The sequence below is a fragment of the Mesocricetus auratus genome, unplaced genomic scaffold (assembly GCF_017639785.1).
Source record: "Mesocricetus auratus isolate SY011 unplaced genomic scaffold, BCM_Maur_2.0 Super-Scaffold_4256, whole genome shotgun sequence".
Lineage (NCBI taxonomy): Eukaryota > Metazoa > Chordata > Mammalia > Rodentia > Cricetidae > Mesocricetus > Mesocricetus auratus.
In genome coordinates this window covers 80,182,467-80,199,179 of record NW_024429182.1, presented here as the reverse complement: position 1 = coordinate 80,199,179, position 16,713 = coordinate 80,182,467, and the positions used below count along the sequence as shown (strand labels likewise).

General features: G+C 45.9%; 1 protein-coding gene across 9 annotated transcripts in view; it reads left to right on the top strand.

Moving 5' to 3' along the window:
- Positions 1 to 16,713, top strand: part of Iqck (IQ motif containing K) — a 201,444-nt gene that overhangs the window by 51,288 nt on the left and 133,443 nt on the right. For 5 of the 9 annotated variants that reach the window (XM_040755648.1, XM_040755644.1, XM_040755635.1 and 2 more), the window contains exon 7: positions 13,245 to 13,329. The exons of the other annotated variants lie outside the window; for them this stretch is intronic. In XM_040755648.1, coding sequence (XP_040611582.1) covers positions 13,245 to 13,329 — 85 coding nt within the window. The remainder of the gene's footprint in view (positions 1 to 13,244; positions 13,330 to 16,713) is intronic. 9 annotated transcript variants of the gene reach the window in all.

The following is a 16,713-nucleotide window of genomic DNA, read 5'->3' as shown; positions in this document are numbered from 1 at the left end:
ATTAGAATTCTCTATTGAGTAGAAGTCACTCTGCATCAAAGGACACCTGTGTCAGAGGTCACCTGCATCAGAGGTCACCCTGCCTGTAGGTGATAATAACTGGTCTAATTGAGCAGTCACTTTGCTAGATGCTTTTTTGAGTATGATCCCTTTTAATCTCCCCACATCTCTTGGATATAGATGCTAAGACCGGGAAGCTGACAGTGGAGGAAGAGAGTCTTGGAGAAATACAGTGGTCACTGTGCTTCCTCCCCACTCATGTGGCCTGATGCAGGGTGGCCACACTCTGATAAACAATAGCAAGATCCGACCACACAGGAAATGAGGAGATGCCCCGCCCCACCCCATTCTTAACCTTCTCTGCTTACAGGTTCTTAACCCTTGCCACCCCTCCTTGCAGAGCCCCGTCCTAACCTCCTGCAAGGAAATGTGGTCTGGGCTGTGCAGGTGGGCTCATGGCTGCTGGGGAACACTTGATGTCCCGGCAGCACCCACGTTTCAGAAAAGGAACTGAGGCACAGGGTGAGTAAGTTTTCCTCAGGGTGGTAAGTCGGCAGCTGAGATGGGACTTGAACCCAGGCAGCCTGCCTCCCGTCAGCCCTGTCAAGAGCACAGTTCACCACTGTGCTGCCTTATCTGCCACCCGGAACTTACCAGGATCAGTACTCAGACTGGGAGAAAACTGACCTCATGAAGGAAGTAATACATACATATGGGTAATTTAAGGCATTTGAAGTGGTTATTTTGACTTAATGAGAGTTTCCTTTCTTGGCCTGACTTTAGCAGACAACCCCTTGTGAGATGTAATGCTAAATATATCTGCTTCCACTTAACTGCTTCCAGTCTGTCAGCCTGGGAGCCATCTTCCATGGGAACCTGGGTCTTATTTTAATGTCAAAGTCCAGCTGCCTACAGCACAATACCATTGTCATGTGAGATCACAGCTGGATTGGAGGCATTTGTTACAGGTGGCTACTAGTGATTATCCTGTAAACAATCCTTCTCCCTCCAGGTCCAGCCATCGCCCTCTCTTCCTGCCCTCAATTTAGCAGACTCTGTCTTCTGTCTAGAATTTTCCTAGCTACTATCCCCAAGCCTATTTTTGTTTTAATTTTTTTGTATAGCCTAGGACATTGACAATCTTTAAAAATAGTCTTCAGCTCATAAAATTGTAACTAGAATTCATCATGTACAAAATATGCATCTTTATGAAATAAATTATACAGTGAAAGAAAACACTTCAAGTCAAGGATCGTCATGGAATTATATCACTCTAGACCTAAAGAGTCTTTCAGAACGATGCTTCGTTCCAACATGGATGACTTTGATTTTTCTCTGAGTTAAGAATTACTTTAAGAATGCAGAACAGGCCTTAGTAGTAGAGCTCTTGCCTGGCATTCGTGAAGCCCTGGGTTCAATACCCAGCACTTCATAGACTGGGTGTGGGGGGTGCATGCTTGCCATCTCAGCACTCCAGAGGTGGAGACAGAAGGGTCAGAAATTCAGAGTCCAGCTACATAACATTTGATACTTTGTCTCAAAAGAAGATTGCAAAAAACTGTGGCGGGGTGGAGGGGTGGGGGTGGGGAGGTGTATTTATTCCTTTTCTTTTTGCTCTAACGTCTGACTTCTGGTGGTTACTTATGGCTTTTCCATAGTTACAATAAAGCAATAGTTATAGTGAAACAAAAGCTTTTCTGCATTGATTTTCCTGCTTCTGGGCACTTCCCATGTTTCTCAGTCCACATACTCTAGTGAGCTGGAGCCCTGAGCTGAGGGTGGGACAGGGCTGTCCCAACAGAGCCGGGATACTATCTATGATGACTGCTACCTAAGCTGGTTCAGTATGAGATGATCTCAAGACTTTTTAAGAGTCGACAGGAGGGAGTTTCCTTTCCACTAGACTTTGATCTTTGCTTTTGTTTTTTTCAGTACTAGGGTTCAAACCCAGGGCCTTGGTCATATTAGACAAGTGCTCTACCAATGGGCTTCAGCCTTAGGCCTAGCTTTGATCTCTGTGAGTGACAATTCTTGAGTTGCTGAAAGCATTCAGAAAATAAAAATCGTGCCTGATAAAAGCAGGCCTGAGAGATGATAGGAGTCTGAGATCTTGTTTGTTTGTTTATTTGTTTTCTGGCCATGCTTAAGCCAACTCTATTCTTTTGGAGTTAAGCGAGCAGGTAAATACCTCCTTTCTACCTTTTTTTTTCCCTCCAGCCAGTTTGAGTTCAATTTCTGGTACTTGCAGATGAAAGCACCCTGATCGATATGTCCTCTTTCACGATATTGCCACACACCCTCCAGTAGTCCTTAGTAGGAGGCAGCTTTCTCCAGGTTCTGCTGCGGTAACAAACAGCCCCACATCTCAGTGCTCTACGCCACAGGTTTGCTGTTCACTCTCTTCACGCTGTGTGCTTGTCATCTTGCGCTCTGTTCTAGATCTCATTCCATTCTAGGACTTAAGATGAAGGAGCAGTCCCCTTTCTTAGCCTCATAGAGGAGGAAGAAGAACCATGGCTAAGCCATGCCTGGCAAACACTGCTGCTGTTCACATCCCATTTGCTAAGGCAAGTTACATGGCCGAGTCAACATCGGTGTTAGAAGACAGCGACACCTGCCTCAGGGAGAAGCTGAAGGCTGCATAGCACAGAGCAGGGATGCTCAGTTCTTTCACTGGAAAAGGAGTGATGTTGGGGAAACAGTGGTGCAGTCCACTGGTGAACTCTTCCTGGAGTGTGAGGGAGGAGTCTCTTCTCTACACTTCGGTGGGTGTGCGTTGTGCTATACCTTCTGCTGGCCTTCCCCTTACTCAGAGCCCAGTACCATCCTCTTGAAGCAGAAAGCCCTAGTGCAACTAGCCGGCCAGAGGCAATGGAATTATTTGCTAACATCTTCAGAATAGGAAACATATTGGTTTTGTTTTTGACTTCAGCCAAAAAGTATTACCTTGAGATTCAATCAGAGTCATTAGCAAAAAAGAAATAATGAATTGAACTAGGAACAAAAGGGTCCGCTGCCCTTCTGGTCTCATGTCTCAGGGGAGAAGGTTCATGAAAGACATCGTTGAAACTGAGGTCTTCAATGAAGCCACGATTGTGTTAGAAAAGAAAAGGTTGCTTTGGGTAAAGTGTGTTTTCAGCCAAATTCTATCCTTGGACAAAATAAATAAAAGGAAGAAATCCCACTACAGTTGGATGATGAAAGGTGTCCTATGACCACAAACTGAGGTGAAAACAGGATTGTCTCTGTGGCATCTGAGGACAAGCCCCAGAGGCATGACCGCCTCTTTGCAATGAAGTTAACAGTGGGACTGAGGATATCCAGGCTTTCAAGGTAGTCCAGGAAACTGCACACGTTTGCTTCTGACGTTCGTAGCTAGATGGTGGTTGGGCAAAAATTTTTCTGTTGCACCTTCTTGATGGGGAAACAAAAAGCCTTTCAGTTAATTTTGTCTTATAGAATAGTATATTTCTGTTTCAGTCATTACCAAGGCCAGAGTCTCAGGGGGACAGTCTATTGCCTTTCCCCTTGCTATTTTATTTATTTTCAGAGTGATAAGGAAGTGAAGCTGCTTTAGGGATTTGGGGCATGCTGAGAGGCGCAAATCCTCAGAGTGGCTCCCTGTCACTGGAGGGTTGACGTACAGGTGGCCATGTTTCTAGTGCACACGGCACCATTTCCTTTCCTTCTCCTGTTGCTTGTGGAGCTTGTCTGCACAAGCCAGCATGGCAGACACATCTGGGTTCCACGTTGTTGCTGCCATTTAGGAGTGATTCATTAATTGCCGTTAGCTGCTTCACACAGTTACCACAAACTCAGTAGGTTAAAATTACACACACACTTCTTTTATGGGTTTGGAGGATCCAGGTTGAGAATCAGTTTTACTAGGCCAGAGTTGAGTGTTGGGATGGCCAGTGCCTTTAGGGGCTGCCGGAAGCATTCTTGTCTCTATATCCTAGCTCCTACAGGCCAGTCCTTTGCCACTGTTCATATCTTATTCCTTCCTCTCCTAAGCGGTTATAGCATTGAGACTTCTAGGTAGTCCTGGATCATCTCCCCTGTCAATGTCTTTAGCTTATTACATCTGCAGTTCCTTGTGCCACAAAGGGAACATGTATCCCAGGGACTGGGGATTCCCTGTAGAGTTCTTGGGGGCACAGTGCTGGTAAGCTTCCATGACTGTAACAAATGTGCACACTAATCAGCTTGTGAAGGGAAAAGCTCTACTTTGTTTAACAGTGCAATTTCCAGTCCATGACTGTTTGGCTCTGTTACTTTGGGTCTATAGTTAAGCAGTGTTTCATGGCAGGAATGTGTAGCTGAACGAAACCACTCATCTTAAAGACAGATTATCACATAGCTTCTCTTATATGTGCAATGTACTCTTCAGTATCCATACATAGACCTCACATGTACACACATGACATGGGCCTTAGATTCTTCTCTTGTTTCTGTGATAAAATATCCTGACAAAAGCATCTTTAAAAAAATAGATTTATTATGTGTAGTATCCTGTCTGCATGTATGCTTGCAGGCCAGAAGAGGGCACCAGATCTCATCATAGATGGTTGTGAGCCACCATGTGGTTGCTGGGAATTGAACTCGGGACCTGTGGAAGAGCAGCCACTGCTCTTAACCCCAGCCCCATGACAGAAACATCTTAAAGGAAAGGGGGTTGATATAATTCTAGAGGGATACAGTCTATCACGATGGGGTATTTTTTGACACTCTTCCTGGGGCGACATGAACAGACATCTACTCACCACGAACAACTGATGACAGATGAAAATAAAGAGACCACCAAAGTCCCAGTAGGTGAACCAATGAGTTTATTGGGGTTATTTACAAGAGTATGTGTGAGGAGCTTCTTACGAGATCAGAAATAACTCAAAGACAGCTGTATCACCAAATCCAACACAGTGTGGGTGACAGTTCACAAAAGCTGGAAACCTAGTGCATACTGCACAGCCTTCAGGCAGTTCAGGTGGTTTTTCAGGGAGCTTGATTGGTCTCTGCTTCTTCCAGGCAGCTTGCTGAGTCTGAGCCTCCTCTATGCTCCCCAGTTGGTCTGAGAATCTCTCTCAGCAGTCCTTACTGTTCATATAGGCTTGGGGAGGGAGGGTCCTAGTATATACAGTCAGTTTCAGGGACTTCCTGAAGCCATTCAGTTGTTCACTTTCTGAGCTTAAGGAGCTTTCATATAGGATGGAATATTACACACACACACACACACACACACACACATACACACATACACGCACACACATACACACACCTACCTACCTACCTACCTACCTTAGAATATCCTGTATCTTAATGAACTTTCCTTAATAGAGAATTTTTATCTCAGAGGAAACTTGTACACAACATGGGGAGAACATGGCTGTCTGCAGAAGCAAGAAACTGGCTGCCCACATGGCAGCCACACGCAGGAAGTAAAGAAGTGAACAGAAAGCAGGACCTGGCTATAAAGTCAGTGAGGTGCTATCTCTTAAAGAGTCTACAGCTTTCTCAGATGGTCTCACCACCTGGGGACCAGATGTTCAAACATGTGAGTCTATAGGAAGCAGCTCACATTTAAACCAAAGCACTGTGGAAGCAGAAAAGGGACTCCGCAGAGGAAGAGGACCAGTGATGGGAGGAAGGGTGGATAAGAGGGAGGGAGCAGCAAATTTGAATAGTAATATGCATAAGAATATGTCATAATGAAACTTATTTTGACACTAACTTAAAAATATAAACCAAACCCACACTCTTCTCATGGCCAGGAAGCAAGACAGACAGACAGACAGACAGACAGACAGACAGAGAGAGAGAGAGAGAGAGAGAGAGAGAGAGAGAGAGAGAGAGAGAGAGAGGCTCAGAGTCTTACACTACCCTTAAAGGACACCTCCCCTTTTCTCTTATGGTTCCACTGTCTTCCAACAGTTTCATGCTGGGGACCAATGCCTTTCCACATGGAGCTGTGGGGAACAATTCAGGTCTGAACCAGAGTCAGCCACCAAAGGACTAAATGGTATCTCTATTCACAGAATTTCTGGTGCAGGGCATCTGGTTTTCTATTCCAGCAATTCTCCAGGTCTCTGCACATGGCAACTGGGTGTCCTGCAATTTAATTCTGACACTACACAGAGTTAACGTGGATACTGCAGGTCGAGGACCCACCTACAAGAATGCCCATGCATCAGATGCCATGGAAGTATCTGGGGCCCAATCAGCCAAGTTTCTTTCTGAATTAGGAGTTCTCACAACCTGGGGACAGTAGGGATGGATCATGTGCTAGTGGAGGTGACATCTGCATGGAAGCCTTGGTGTGCAAATCCCCTCTGGGTTTGATGGGACCATTGCTATCTTAAATCAGCAGCTGGGATACTCCATTGGAAGCCATTGGGGAGCTCTCAGGAGACAGGGCTATTAACATGCCCTTGTGGAGGTGGAGATCCCTCCTAATGATCCTACATGTAAGATGGAAACAATTGGATTCTTCAACAGTGCAGCTCTTCCTGAGTCATGCAGGCTGGGTGGGACTTTCTGGTGGGGTAGCTGCCTTGAGTCACCCACACTCCTGTAAATAACCCTAACAAACCAATTGGCTCATCCAGCTTGACAAATGAAATTCTTCTTTGGTCTGTCGATGGAACTACTTGCTCTAGGAAAAGTCATTTAACAGGCCTACTTTACTGAATTCCTCTTCTAACTGGGAAGATCCCTTTAATAATTTTTAGTCAAATTCTGTAACTTCTTGGTCATTCTGGCTTTGGTATGTGCATGTGATTGTTACGTATAGGATGTGGGTGTATATGTGTGTGTCCATGTTTGTGTGTGAATGTGGGAGCATATGTGCTATGGTGCATATGTAGAGGTTAGAAGACAACCTAAATTACTGGTCCTCACTTCATGTCTTAGTTAAGACAGGATCTCTTTGTTGTTTGTCACGTGTATGCCGTGCTAGCTGGCCTGCGTGTTTTCAGGCATTCTCATCTTTCGTGCTGGGACTACAGATGTGTGCCCCTGTGCCCAGATCTACCTGCGTGTATGGCAAGTGGCTTACCCACTGAGCCAGCAGACCTCATTCTCATTTTTAAATGGCCTTGCTTGCATGCTTGCTTTCCTGCTTCACCCTGTTTAAATTTAGGTTCTTAGTCTCCAGTCTCTTGGTGGATGTAAAACTTACCCTTCCTCTCTTCCCCTGCCTCAGGGATCCAAAATGCAGCAAGGGGATGCTAGCTCCTGACTTTCTGTAATTTCTGATTATGTGTCTGGCAGGAGCTCCAGCCACAACTGTAGCACTTAGAGTCGACCTGGTCACAGGTATCACAGCCACTGATAGCTTCCTGTCACATTACAGACATGTAGTGATGGCTAAATACTTTTTACACCATGGCTCCTTTCAAGTTGAAGTAGCTGACCCACCACATTAGTTATTGCTACAGGCACTTAATTTAGAAGCACGAGTGTCACAATGTCACCAGCTTTTTTTCTAATATTTTGGTAATTCTGTTTTACTATAATTGGTTTGCTGTAATCTTTTCTACTGAATCTTAGTTTTTAGAAACATTATCTGGATAAGAGTAGAAACTGGCAGAGTAGAAGGGGGTCCAAAGCATTTTAAAAAGGAAAGCAAAAATCTGAGTTGGAGTGTAGCTCAGTGGTAGAGCATCTTTAACATGCTTGAGGCCGTGCGTTCAATACTCTTTGACATCAATAATCTAATGATGGTTTGGAGAGGGTTGGAAGGGATGAGCCTGATCCCCCCTACCCCTCCCACACCCTGACCTGAGCTCACCCTCGGGTTACTGAGTGAGGAGGCCAGTTGGTAAATTTTCCTGAAGTCCCATTAGAAGAGGCACATGACTAGTTACAAATGAGCTAAATGACATCACAAATTGGGATATGTTTTATGAAAAAAAAATGAAGTCCCTCAGTCTTGGTCTTTAGGAGCTTTCCTGTCTCTCACACCCACAGGGGGAGCATGTGGCCCTGCTGCAGGCTGTTCAGTAGGCTGTTATCTGGGCTCACAGCTTCAAGATGAGGTAACCAGGGCAGTGACTCAGCTGGCTGGGTAATCACTGCTTGTTGATTTCCTGGGGCGGAGATTAGTGAGGGGGCAAAAGCCTGATCACAGCCCACTAACTATGATTTCTAAAAGTGCTGGAAGGCTACACTCAGAAGTTCTGCCTGGATCTCTGAAGAAATTCATCATGTCACAGAATCCTGGGACTTAAGGGATCCTGTGAGATTCCATCTGAAGCAATAGTCAGCCATATGTCTGGGGTCTATTGGACTTCTGCCAGTGGCTGGCATTCATAAGGGGCTGGAGGCATGGCTCCACCTGTAAAACTCTTGCTGTGCAAGCCTGAGGACTTGAGTTCAGATCTCTAGTGCCCAGGAAAAGGGCTGGATGCTGAGCTGTCTACTCTTGTGGTCCTAGTCTGTGGAGGTGGGGACAGAAATCCTTGCTGCTCACTGGCCAGCCAGACAAGCAGGATCAGAGGGATGCAGGTGCCTCAGAAAATAGGAGGGAGTATAATTGAGGTAGATAGCTGACGTCCGCCTCTGCCTTCTATACATACCTGCACACAGTGCACCCCTTGCCCCAGAAAGTGCCCAACATAGGGTGTAAGAGAGTAAGGCAGTTAAGGTTGAGGGCGACATCTCTTGCCAGATACATTAGGTGGATAGCATCCAATCCTATGCCACTAAGAGACACTATGATGATTGATGCAAGCTCGGCCTGTGCCATCTTTGGAAATAGAGTTCTATCTGGATCACTCCTGCTTCTGGGTTCCAAGAGAACGGTTCATCTTTTACCTAATGAAAGGAGGATAAAGTTAATCTAAAATGTATTGTTCAATCCCGGGCAAGCTTTCTTTCTTTCTACCTGCCTGTAATTCATACAACTGCATAGAGAAATGGATGAGGACTACCTTCCCAGATCTTTTCAGTGTGTATCTGTCTGTGTCTGTGAGTGTATGCATGTGTGTGGGGGCATGAGTGCACATACCTGTGCACAGGAGGACCAGAAGAGACTGTCAGATCTCTCAGAGATTGGCTCAGGATCATGGGCCTGGTGTGTGGGCACTGGGATCTGAACTCTTGTTTTTTTTTTTTTTTTTGTGATTTTACAGCACCAAGCCAGCACTCTGGCTCTGTTCTCACTGCCCAGTTTGTAAGCATGCTATGTCTTCTTTGCCCACAAATCTTTTACTTTGTAGTCAAAACTGGGAAAGCATGTGAATACATTTTGAAATCCACATGACAAACACACACACACTATCTGGAAAACTGGTTTTTGCTCCTCTCAAGACAGTAGCACTGGTTTTTAGGGTGCAAAGACATTTAATTCCTAGTTAAGAGGAAAGGGAGGCAGTCCTGCTGGTCCTCGTTGCTATAAGGCAGGTTGTCTTGGAGACACTTAGCGACAGAATGCCTGCCCTGGGGATGTCCAGCTCCAGCCAGGAGGGGCCTCTCTGCAACAGCGTCCTCCTGTGATTGGCACATTCATCTCTCTTGCCCCTAGTGTCCTGGTGATGAGGCTTGGCCCTTTATTTTTATCTGACCTGAGGCCAGCTGCACTGATTCCAAGACAGGGAAGGACCCGGCGTGGCATCTGTCCCTTCAAGCTGGCCTACTGAAGCAAATAATTCCCAGGAGCTTCTCTGCAAGAGTGGATCCTTTTCATTGAGCCCAATACAGGCTAGCTCGCTCACACGTACTCTTGTTTGGGAATGAGACAGCACTGTATTATTTAGCCATGAAAGCCAGGGACATCACTAAAGGTGGCCTCATGTTACTGCCCCCCAGGCCTATTAGACATCTCATTTTGCCTTTTGCACATGTCATAGTGGCTCATTTGCATAGTGGCTCATTACTGGACAAGGCCCTTTGTTGGGCTGGCCTGGCCCAGTGTCCTCAGCTTTGCAGTTCTTCCTTCCTCTGGTCCCCAACAGGAGCACTGTAACTTTGACATTTGCCACTTCAAAACAATGAACCATACCTACAGCAGGAAGGACTGCCGCTGAAAAGAAGGGTGCCACCAAACCTCCCCTCAGATGCCAGCCACAGACTCGACTTTGTTAAAGCGTCCTGACATGGAGCTTTTCAGAGGAGACTGGGACAGATGACAGTCTGCTACATTGTCACTGTAAGGTCAGGGGAGAGTGTGTTCTGTGATTATGGCTTTCCTCCTTTTTTAAAAAAATGCCCAGGCAAGTGACCACGCTTTCTTCCAGCGTCCGTCTGTCAGCTGCTGGACGCCTACTTCCGTGCTAGTGACTTTCTAGCTGTCTCTTCCCTTCTTTGGTCACTCCCTCTTTCTGGACAGCTTGCAGTAGGAAACAGTCAGTGACCTTGAATGAGTTCCCTTTGTCATACCCACCTCCTCATGTCTCTCAGCCTTTTCAGCCCTAAACACAAGGTCGCACAGCCCCGCTTCTGTTGTAAAGATTGTATGAAGTCATGTGCAGCACAGCACTCAGCACACAGCCAGGCTGTTGAGGTTTTGATCTGAAATGTATCCCCAGGTTCATCTTATGGATACTTTATATCATGCTTGTGGTGCCCTTTGGAAGGCTCTGGAGCCTTTAGGAGATAAGGCCTGACTAGTTAAAGTAAGTGACCAGGGGAGGTACTTGAAAAGTCATACTTAGCCCAGGTTTCATTTAGCTTTCTGTTTCCTAGACAGCTTAGATATGAGGGCAATAACTTCACTGTACGGTCCCCACCACAAGGAAATGAAATCCCTCTGAAACCATGAGCCAAAAAAGTCCTCCCTCCCCTAAGTTGTTTCTGCAGGATATTTGATCACAGTGGACTGTCTCCACAGCTATTGAGTGCCTGTTACATGCCTGTGTTGTTCCAAGTGCCAATACCAAGAGGAACAAACATGAGACCAGGCTGTGTACCTATGACTTGAAGATTTTGGATCTTCATCAGACGAGCACACACATTTGTTTCCAGATTGATCCAGTAGCTAGGAAGAATAGTAGCTAGACCCCAACCTAATCAAAGGATGTTTTAAAAATATTTGAGTGGAAATCAGAAGAGGCCTAAGAGTGAACCAGGAGAAAAAGGTGTCTGGTGCTGACCAACCCTCAGGCACATTGGAACCAATGAAGGAAAAGTGTTTTCATCTTAGTAGGGAGTGAGGAGGGAATGAGTAAGCAGATCACAGGCTGGGATGTAGGGCCCTGCATCTCCTCTGCTGGGCGTCCTTGAGAAGAAAGCATCCTGCACAGACATCCTGGTACCCTAGGGCTTTGGAGACACTTTTTCAGAAGAGCTGTAAGGCCTCGTCAATTTGGAAACAGGCCTGGGCAGCACAGGGCCAGAAGGTGATCAGTGAATACCAGCGGGTGTTGGTATATTACAGTGTTATTCCCTAAGTTCGCTGCCATAAAGGTCTCCTTAGAAATGCCAAGGCCTCTGGAAGCCATTTTAACTAGTGAGGGGCAGTCACTTCAGGGATGTGGTGTGGTAGCGACACACTGACCACTGATTTCTATGGACAGTGGAAGAGTGGATGAGCCAGACAGACACTGCGTATGGACAGCAGGGCACCCCAGGGGCAGAGCATTGCAGCCAGAAGAGCAGCTATTAGGCAAGAAAAGGCAAAAACAGAAGCAACAAACAAACAAAAGACTGCCTGATGGGGCTAAAAGTGGAAAGTGAACATTAGGGAAAGGTTCTCTCTCACAAAGCTGCGCTTGCAGGGGCTGATTATCTCTGCAGAATTGTCTGTTTCATCTCTCCATTGGAGGACATCCAGCCAGCCTGAAAGCCAGAGCCTGCTGTGACACTATACCCCTAGACAGGGTCTCAGTAACCACATTGTCTTCCTGGCTTTGATTTCTTCTATTTTAGAATAATCTAAAAGCATTTATTACCCAAACATACTGTATCAAGGTTCTTTCTCCATCCCCTTCCCCCTCCCTTTCTTTCTTTTTCTTTTCTGCCCTGGAGGTGGAACCAAAGGCCTTGTGCATGCTAGGCTGACAAGTGCTCATTGCTGAGCACCCCCCCCCACTGCTCTCAGTTTTTGTTTTGAGAGGTCTCACATAGCCTCGAAGTTGATAATAGTCAAGGTTGACTTGAACTTAATGATCTTCCCTTTTCACCTCTTACATGGTTGGATTGTGCATGTAAGCTACCGAGCTGGTTCATGTGGTGCTTAAATTACAGTGTCATCCTCAAAGGCTGGTGTTCTGTCTCTTGTGCTATGTCTGTGTAGTCATGTTGATGACACGTATGTTACATCTTCAATACTAACATGTAACCTGAGTCCTTCAAAGGAAGAATGGACTATCCCTGGTTTAAGAGCACACACTGATTGAACCTGGGGAAGTGTTCAGCTGGTACAGTGCTTGTTGTGAAGGCTTGAGGACCTGAGTTCAGATCCCTAGATCCATTTAAAAAGCCAGGTGTGGTAGCGGGTAATCCAGAGCTAGGTGTAGGGGCAAATGTGAGACAGTACCTGGTGCCTCCTGGGCAGCTGAACCTAGGAGCAAGGATCAAGGAGCTCCAAGTTCAATTGACCCTGTTTCAAAAACACAGTGGGCTGGGCAGTGGTGGCACATGCATTTAATCCCAGCACTCGGGAGGCAGAGGCAGGTGAATCTCTGTGAGTTCGAGGCCAGCCTGGTCTACAGAGCGAGTTCCAGGACAGCCTCCAAAACAATACAGAGAAACCCTGTCTTTAAAAACCAACCCCCCCAAAACAAAAACAAACAAACAAACAAACAAACAAAAACAGTGGACCATAATAGGGGCAGACACTGGATGTCAGCCTCTGTTTTCCATATGTGCTCACTTGGGCACACATACCACCCCTGCTGCCACCACCCACAGAGAGAGAGAGAGAGAGACAAAGAGAGATAGAGACAAAGAGAGATAGAGACAGAGAGAGAGACAGAGACAGAGACACAGAGAGAGACACAGAGAGATGCACAGAGAGAGACAGAGACAGAGAGACACACAGAGAGACAGAGACAGAGACAGACAGAGAGACAGATCGAGAGAGACAGAGAGACAGAGAGGCACACACAAAGTTACAATTTTGAAAAATCCCAGGTCTTAACAGGAAATGCTAACTCAAGCATACACTCTTCCATCAAAAATGACATTTTTGCCCTCTAAGAATGGGGATGGATGAGGCTTTTAATCAGGAAGACTATTATGTTGTCAAAGGCATTGCCAGGATGAAGGATGGATTCTCACAGGCCTATGACCATTTTATTGCTTTTCAGCCCTCGGCCACCAATCCCCCTCTCCCTGCTACTGACAGAAGAAGAAGCTGCAATCAGCATCCAGTCCTTCTGGAGAGCCTATCTGGTAAGGGCTACCTGTGATTGTGACATTGAGGATGATTGAAACTTGTTGTGACATGGTGGGCCAGTGGGAAAACAGACTCTTCTGAACTTAAATGTTGTTGCTCACATACAGACCTCAGAGATAGGAGACTCTGCAAACAGGAATTTGGATTTATTTTTTAATCAAAACTTACTTTGCAATTATCATAAAAGATATGTTTGAGGGTTGGAGCAGTTGTAAAAGTGCCTGCTATACAAGCCAAAGTCCTGGGTTCATATACGTGGGATCCATGTAAGAAACTAGACATTGTGCCTGTAATCCTAGCCATGGTTGGGGTGGAGACAGGCAGACCTCTGAAGCTCATTGGCCACCCAGTCTAGCTTAATGGATAAGATTCAGTGTCAGTCCTGAACAAGGGGGAGCTCATGGACCCCAGACTGACAGCTGGGAAACCAACATAGGACCAAACCAGGTCCCCTGAACGTGGGTGTCAGTTAGGAGGCCTGTGCAGTCTGTGGGGCCTCTGGCAGTGGGTCAGTATTTATCCCTAGTGTATGAGTGGACTTTGGCAGCCCACTCCCCATTGATGGATACTCTCTCAGCCTAGGCACATGAAGATCCCCCATGAAAGACCTCACTGTCCCTGGGGAGCAGAAAGGGATGTGATGGGGCGCCAGTGGGGGACATGGGAGGGTGGGAGGGAGAGGGAACTGGGATTGATATGTAAAATAAGATTGTTTCTATTTTGAATAAAAAAGATTCAGTGTCACTGAGAAATCCTGTTTCAAAAAATGAAGATAGATTGTTGAGGAGACCCTGACATCAACCTCAGGGTTACTCACACACAGATAACTTCCAGCTTTTTAAAATTGGGTTTGACTGGCCCATGTTGCCTAAAAACAATATCAAAAGCGAGACATGGTGGTGCACACCCCTAATCCCAGCACTTGGAGGCAGAGCTAGGAGGACCACAAGTTCAAGACCAGCCTGGATTGTAAATAGAGATCACCTCAAGAAAACTCAGATATCCAAACTAAACCCCCAAAGGGTAATATTTCATGTGAACAGAGAAGAATACACATTGCTTTAGAAAAGAGTAAGAAAATTCAGACAAAGCAAACAAACTTCTGAGTCACTGACCACAACACAGTAATCACCAGCATGAAACCTGAGCACATGGAATGGCATGGACACTTCACATGGAGGAAATCACCTTTGCTGTTGTAACTGGTCTTTCAAACCATTTTCCTATTTGAGATGCTGAGATTATTTCAAGGTTTCCATGATTGCAGTCAGTGTTGTGACACCCATGGGCAGCTGTGTTTGCAACTTTTCCTGGCCTCTTAACATAGGAGAAATTCTGGAAGTAGAATGTGTAGATCAGAGGTGAGCTTCTAAAGAGTTCATGATCCATGTTGTCATGAAGCCCTTCAGCAAAGATGTACTTTTAAAAAACTATTGTCAAAGAAATATTGGAGTGCTGTGTGTCTCTATGCTAAATAGTATGCAACCTCTAAATTGCCTGGTGATGAGAAAGCAGCATTAGCAAGCTTCCAGGTGTATGTACAGTGCCTGTTGTGGGGGCAATGCCCCCTCCCACAGCTGAGGGAGGTGTCAGTGGCACTGTTCAGATGCAACATCTTCCTGATTTGTAGCATTAAGTGCATCCATGCTGTCACACATGCATCCCTGGCATCTCCATCTCCAGAGCTTTTCATGTTTCTCAGCTGATGCTTTCCATACCAAGCACCAAATCCTCATTCCCCTGTCCACGCCCACCCCCAGCCACCACCAGCCTGCTCCCCGTGTCTGTGGTTTCACTATTACCGGAACCTCATTGTGGTGGTTGAGTCTTCCCTGTGGACCTGATAGGGTTTCCAATAACCTAGGAGACTCCTCCTGTATATATGGGACAGTGTTTCTAGAGGTTTAGTTGGGATGGGAAGACCAAACTTGATTGTGCACAGCACCATCCCACAGACTGTTGTCTTGGCCTGAATAAAAAGGAGTAAGCAAATTCATCTCTCTCTGCTTCCCAACTGTGGATTCAATGTCACCAGCTTCCTCAAGCCCTTCTGCAACACAGTGGACAACACCTGCAAATCACAAGCCAAAATAAGCCCTTCCTATCTGTGCTGGCTAGCTTTATGTCAGCTTGACACAACCTAGGGATATCTGAAAGGAGGAAACCTCCATTGAGGAAATATCTCTATAAGGTCCAGATGGTTTTCTATGGTGCTGAAGACAAAAGTTAAGGCTTCATGAATGCTAGCCGAACCTTCTACCAACTAAGTCTTGTCCCCCAGCCATATTACCTACTTAAAAAAAACACACTCTTTACATTTATTTCCGTATTTATTGTTAAGTGTGAATGTGTATGTAAAAGTGTGCATGTGCACACATGTGCCACAGCATCTGTGTGATGGTCAGAGGACAGTGTTTGGGAGCTAATTCTCTCCTTTCACTATGTGGGTTCTGGGGGTGGAACTGAAGTCATCAGGCTTGGTGGCAAGTGTTAGTAACTCCTAACAATTATGGGAAAAATAAATGATGCAGATCACCAATTAGTACTTAGCCTCCTAAAATTTTCTTATTCACATGTGAAATTTTACCTTGTTTTTACAGAATTAAGTATGCAAAATACTGCACTGTGCCCATGCTCTCCTCTTACTGACAGATTGGGAGTAACTTTCCTTGTCAGCACACGAAGATCCATCCCATGATTGTTGATGGTTCTGAGATATACACCTATGTTTTATTTCTGTGGATAACTTGAATTACAATCTGTGGACCCATAAGCAATCCAGCATTCTATTTTTGTCTGCTTTGTAAGTTGCAGTTTTATGCAGAATATCCTTGCTCATATGTCTACACACTTGTCTGATTTTGTCTGTAAGGTTAATTGCGGGTGGTGGTCAGAGTTCTTAGTTTAAGGACTAAGCACCCTCCACCACCATGTTTTATTTATTGCTAAATTACTAGAGAGAGGCCAGAGCCTAAGCACTAGACATGCCCAGGTGCTCACTAGCAGTGCCTTCAACTGTGCCCCATGTTTTGGTGGTGCAGTGGAGGAAAGGAGGCAGAGATGGGGAGGGAGCCTGAAGCATGCCCGGGGTCAGTGGACGTCCAAGGACACCAAGCTGAAGAAAATAGGAGGAGTGGGCTCTTGCTCAGTGTCTAGGTTGTACATTCCACAACTCTCAGAGGTCACCATTTAGGCTCACAGATTGCTGACCTCTGAGACTTTGAGAAGCTTGGACATTGGGGTTGAGTGACTGTTTGTTCCACTGTTCTTTCCTTAACCCACCTGACCTTGGCAGCTCCTAACCCTAGGTTTATGGCCCTCCCCTCCCTCAATAGCTGGAGGTCAGCTGAGACAAGGGAGAGGCATCTGTGTGTGATCTA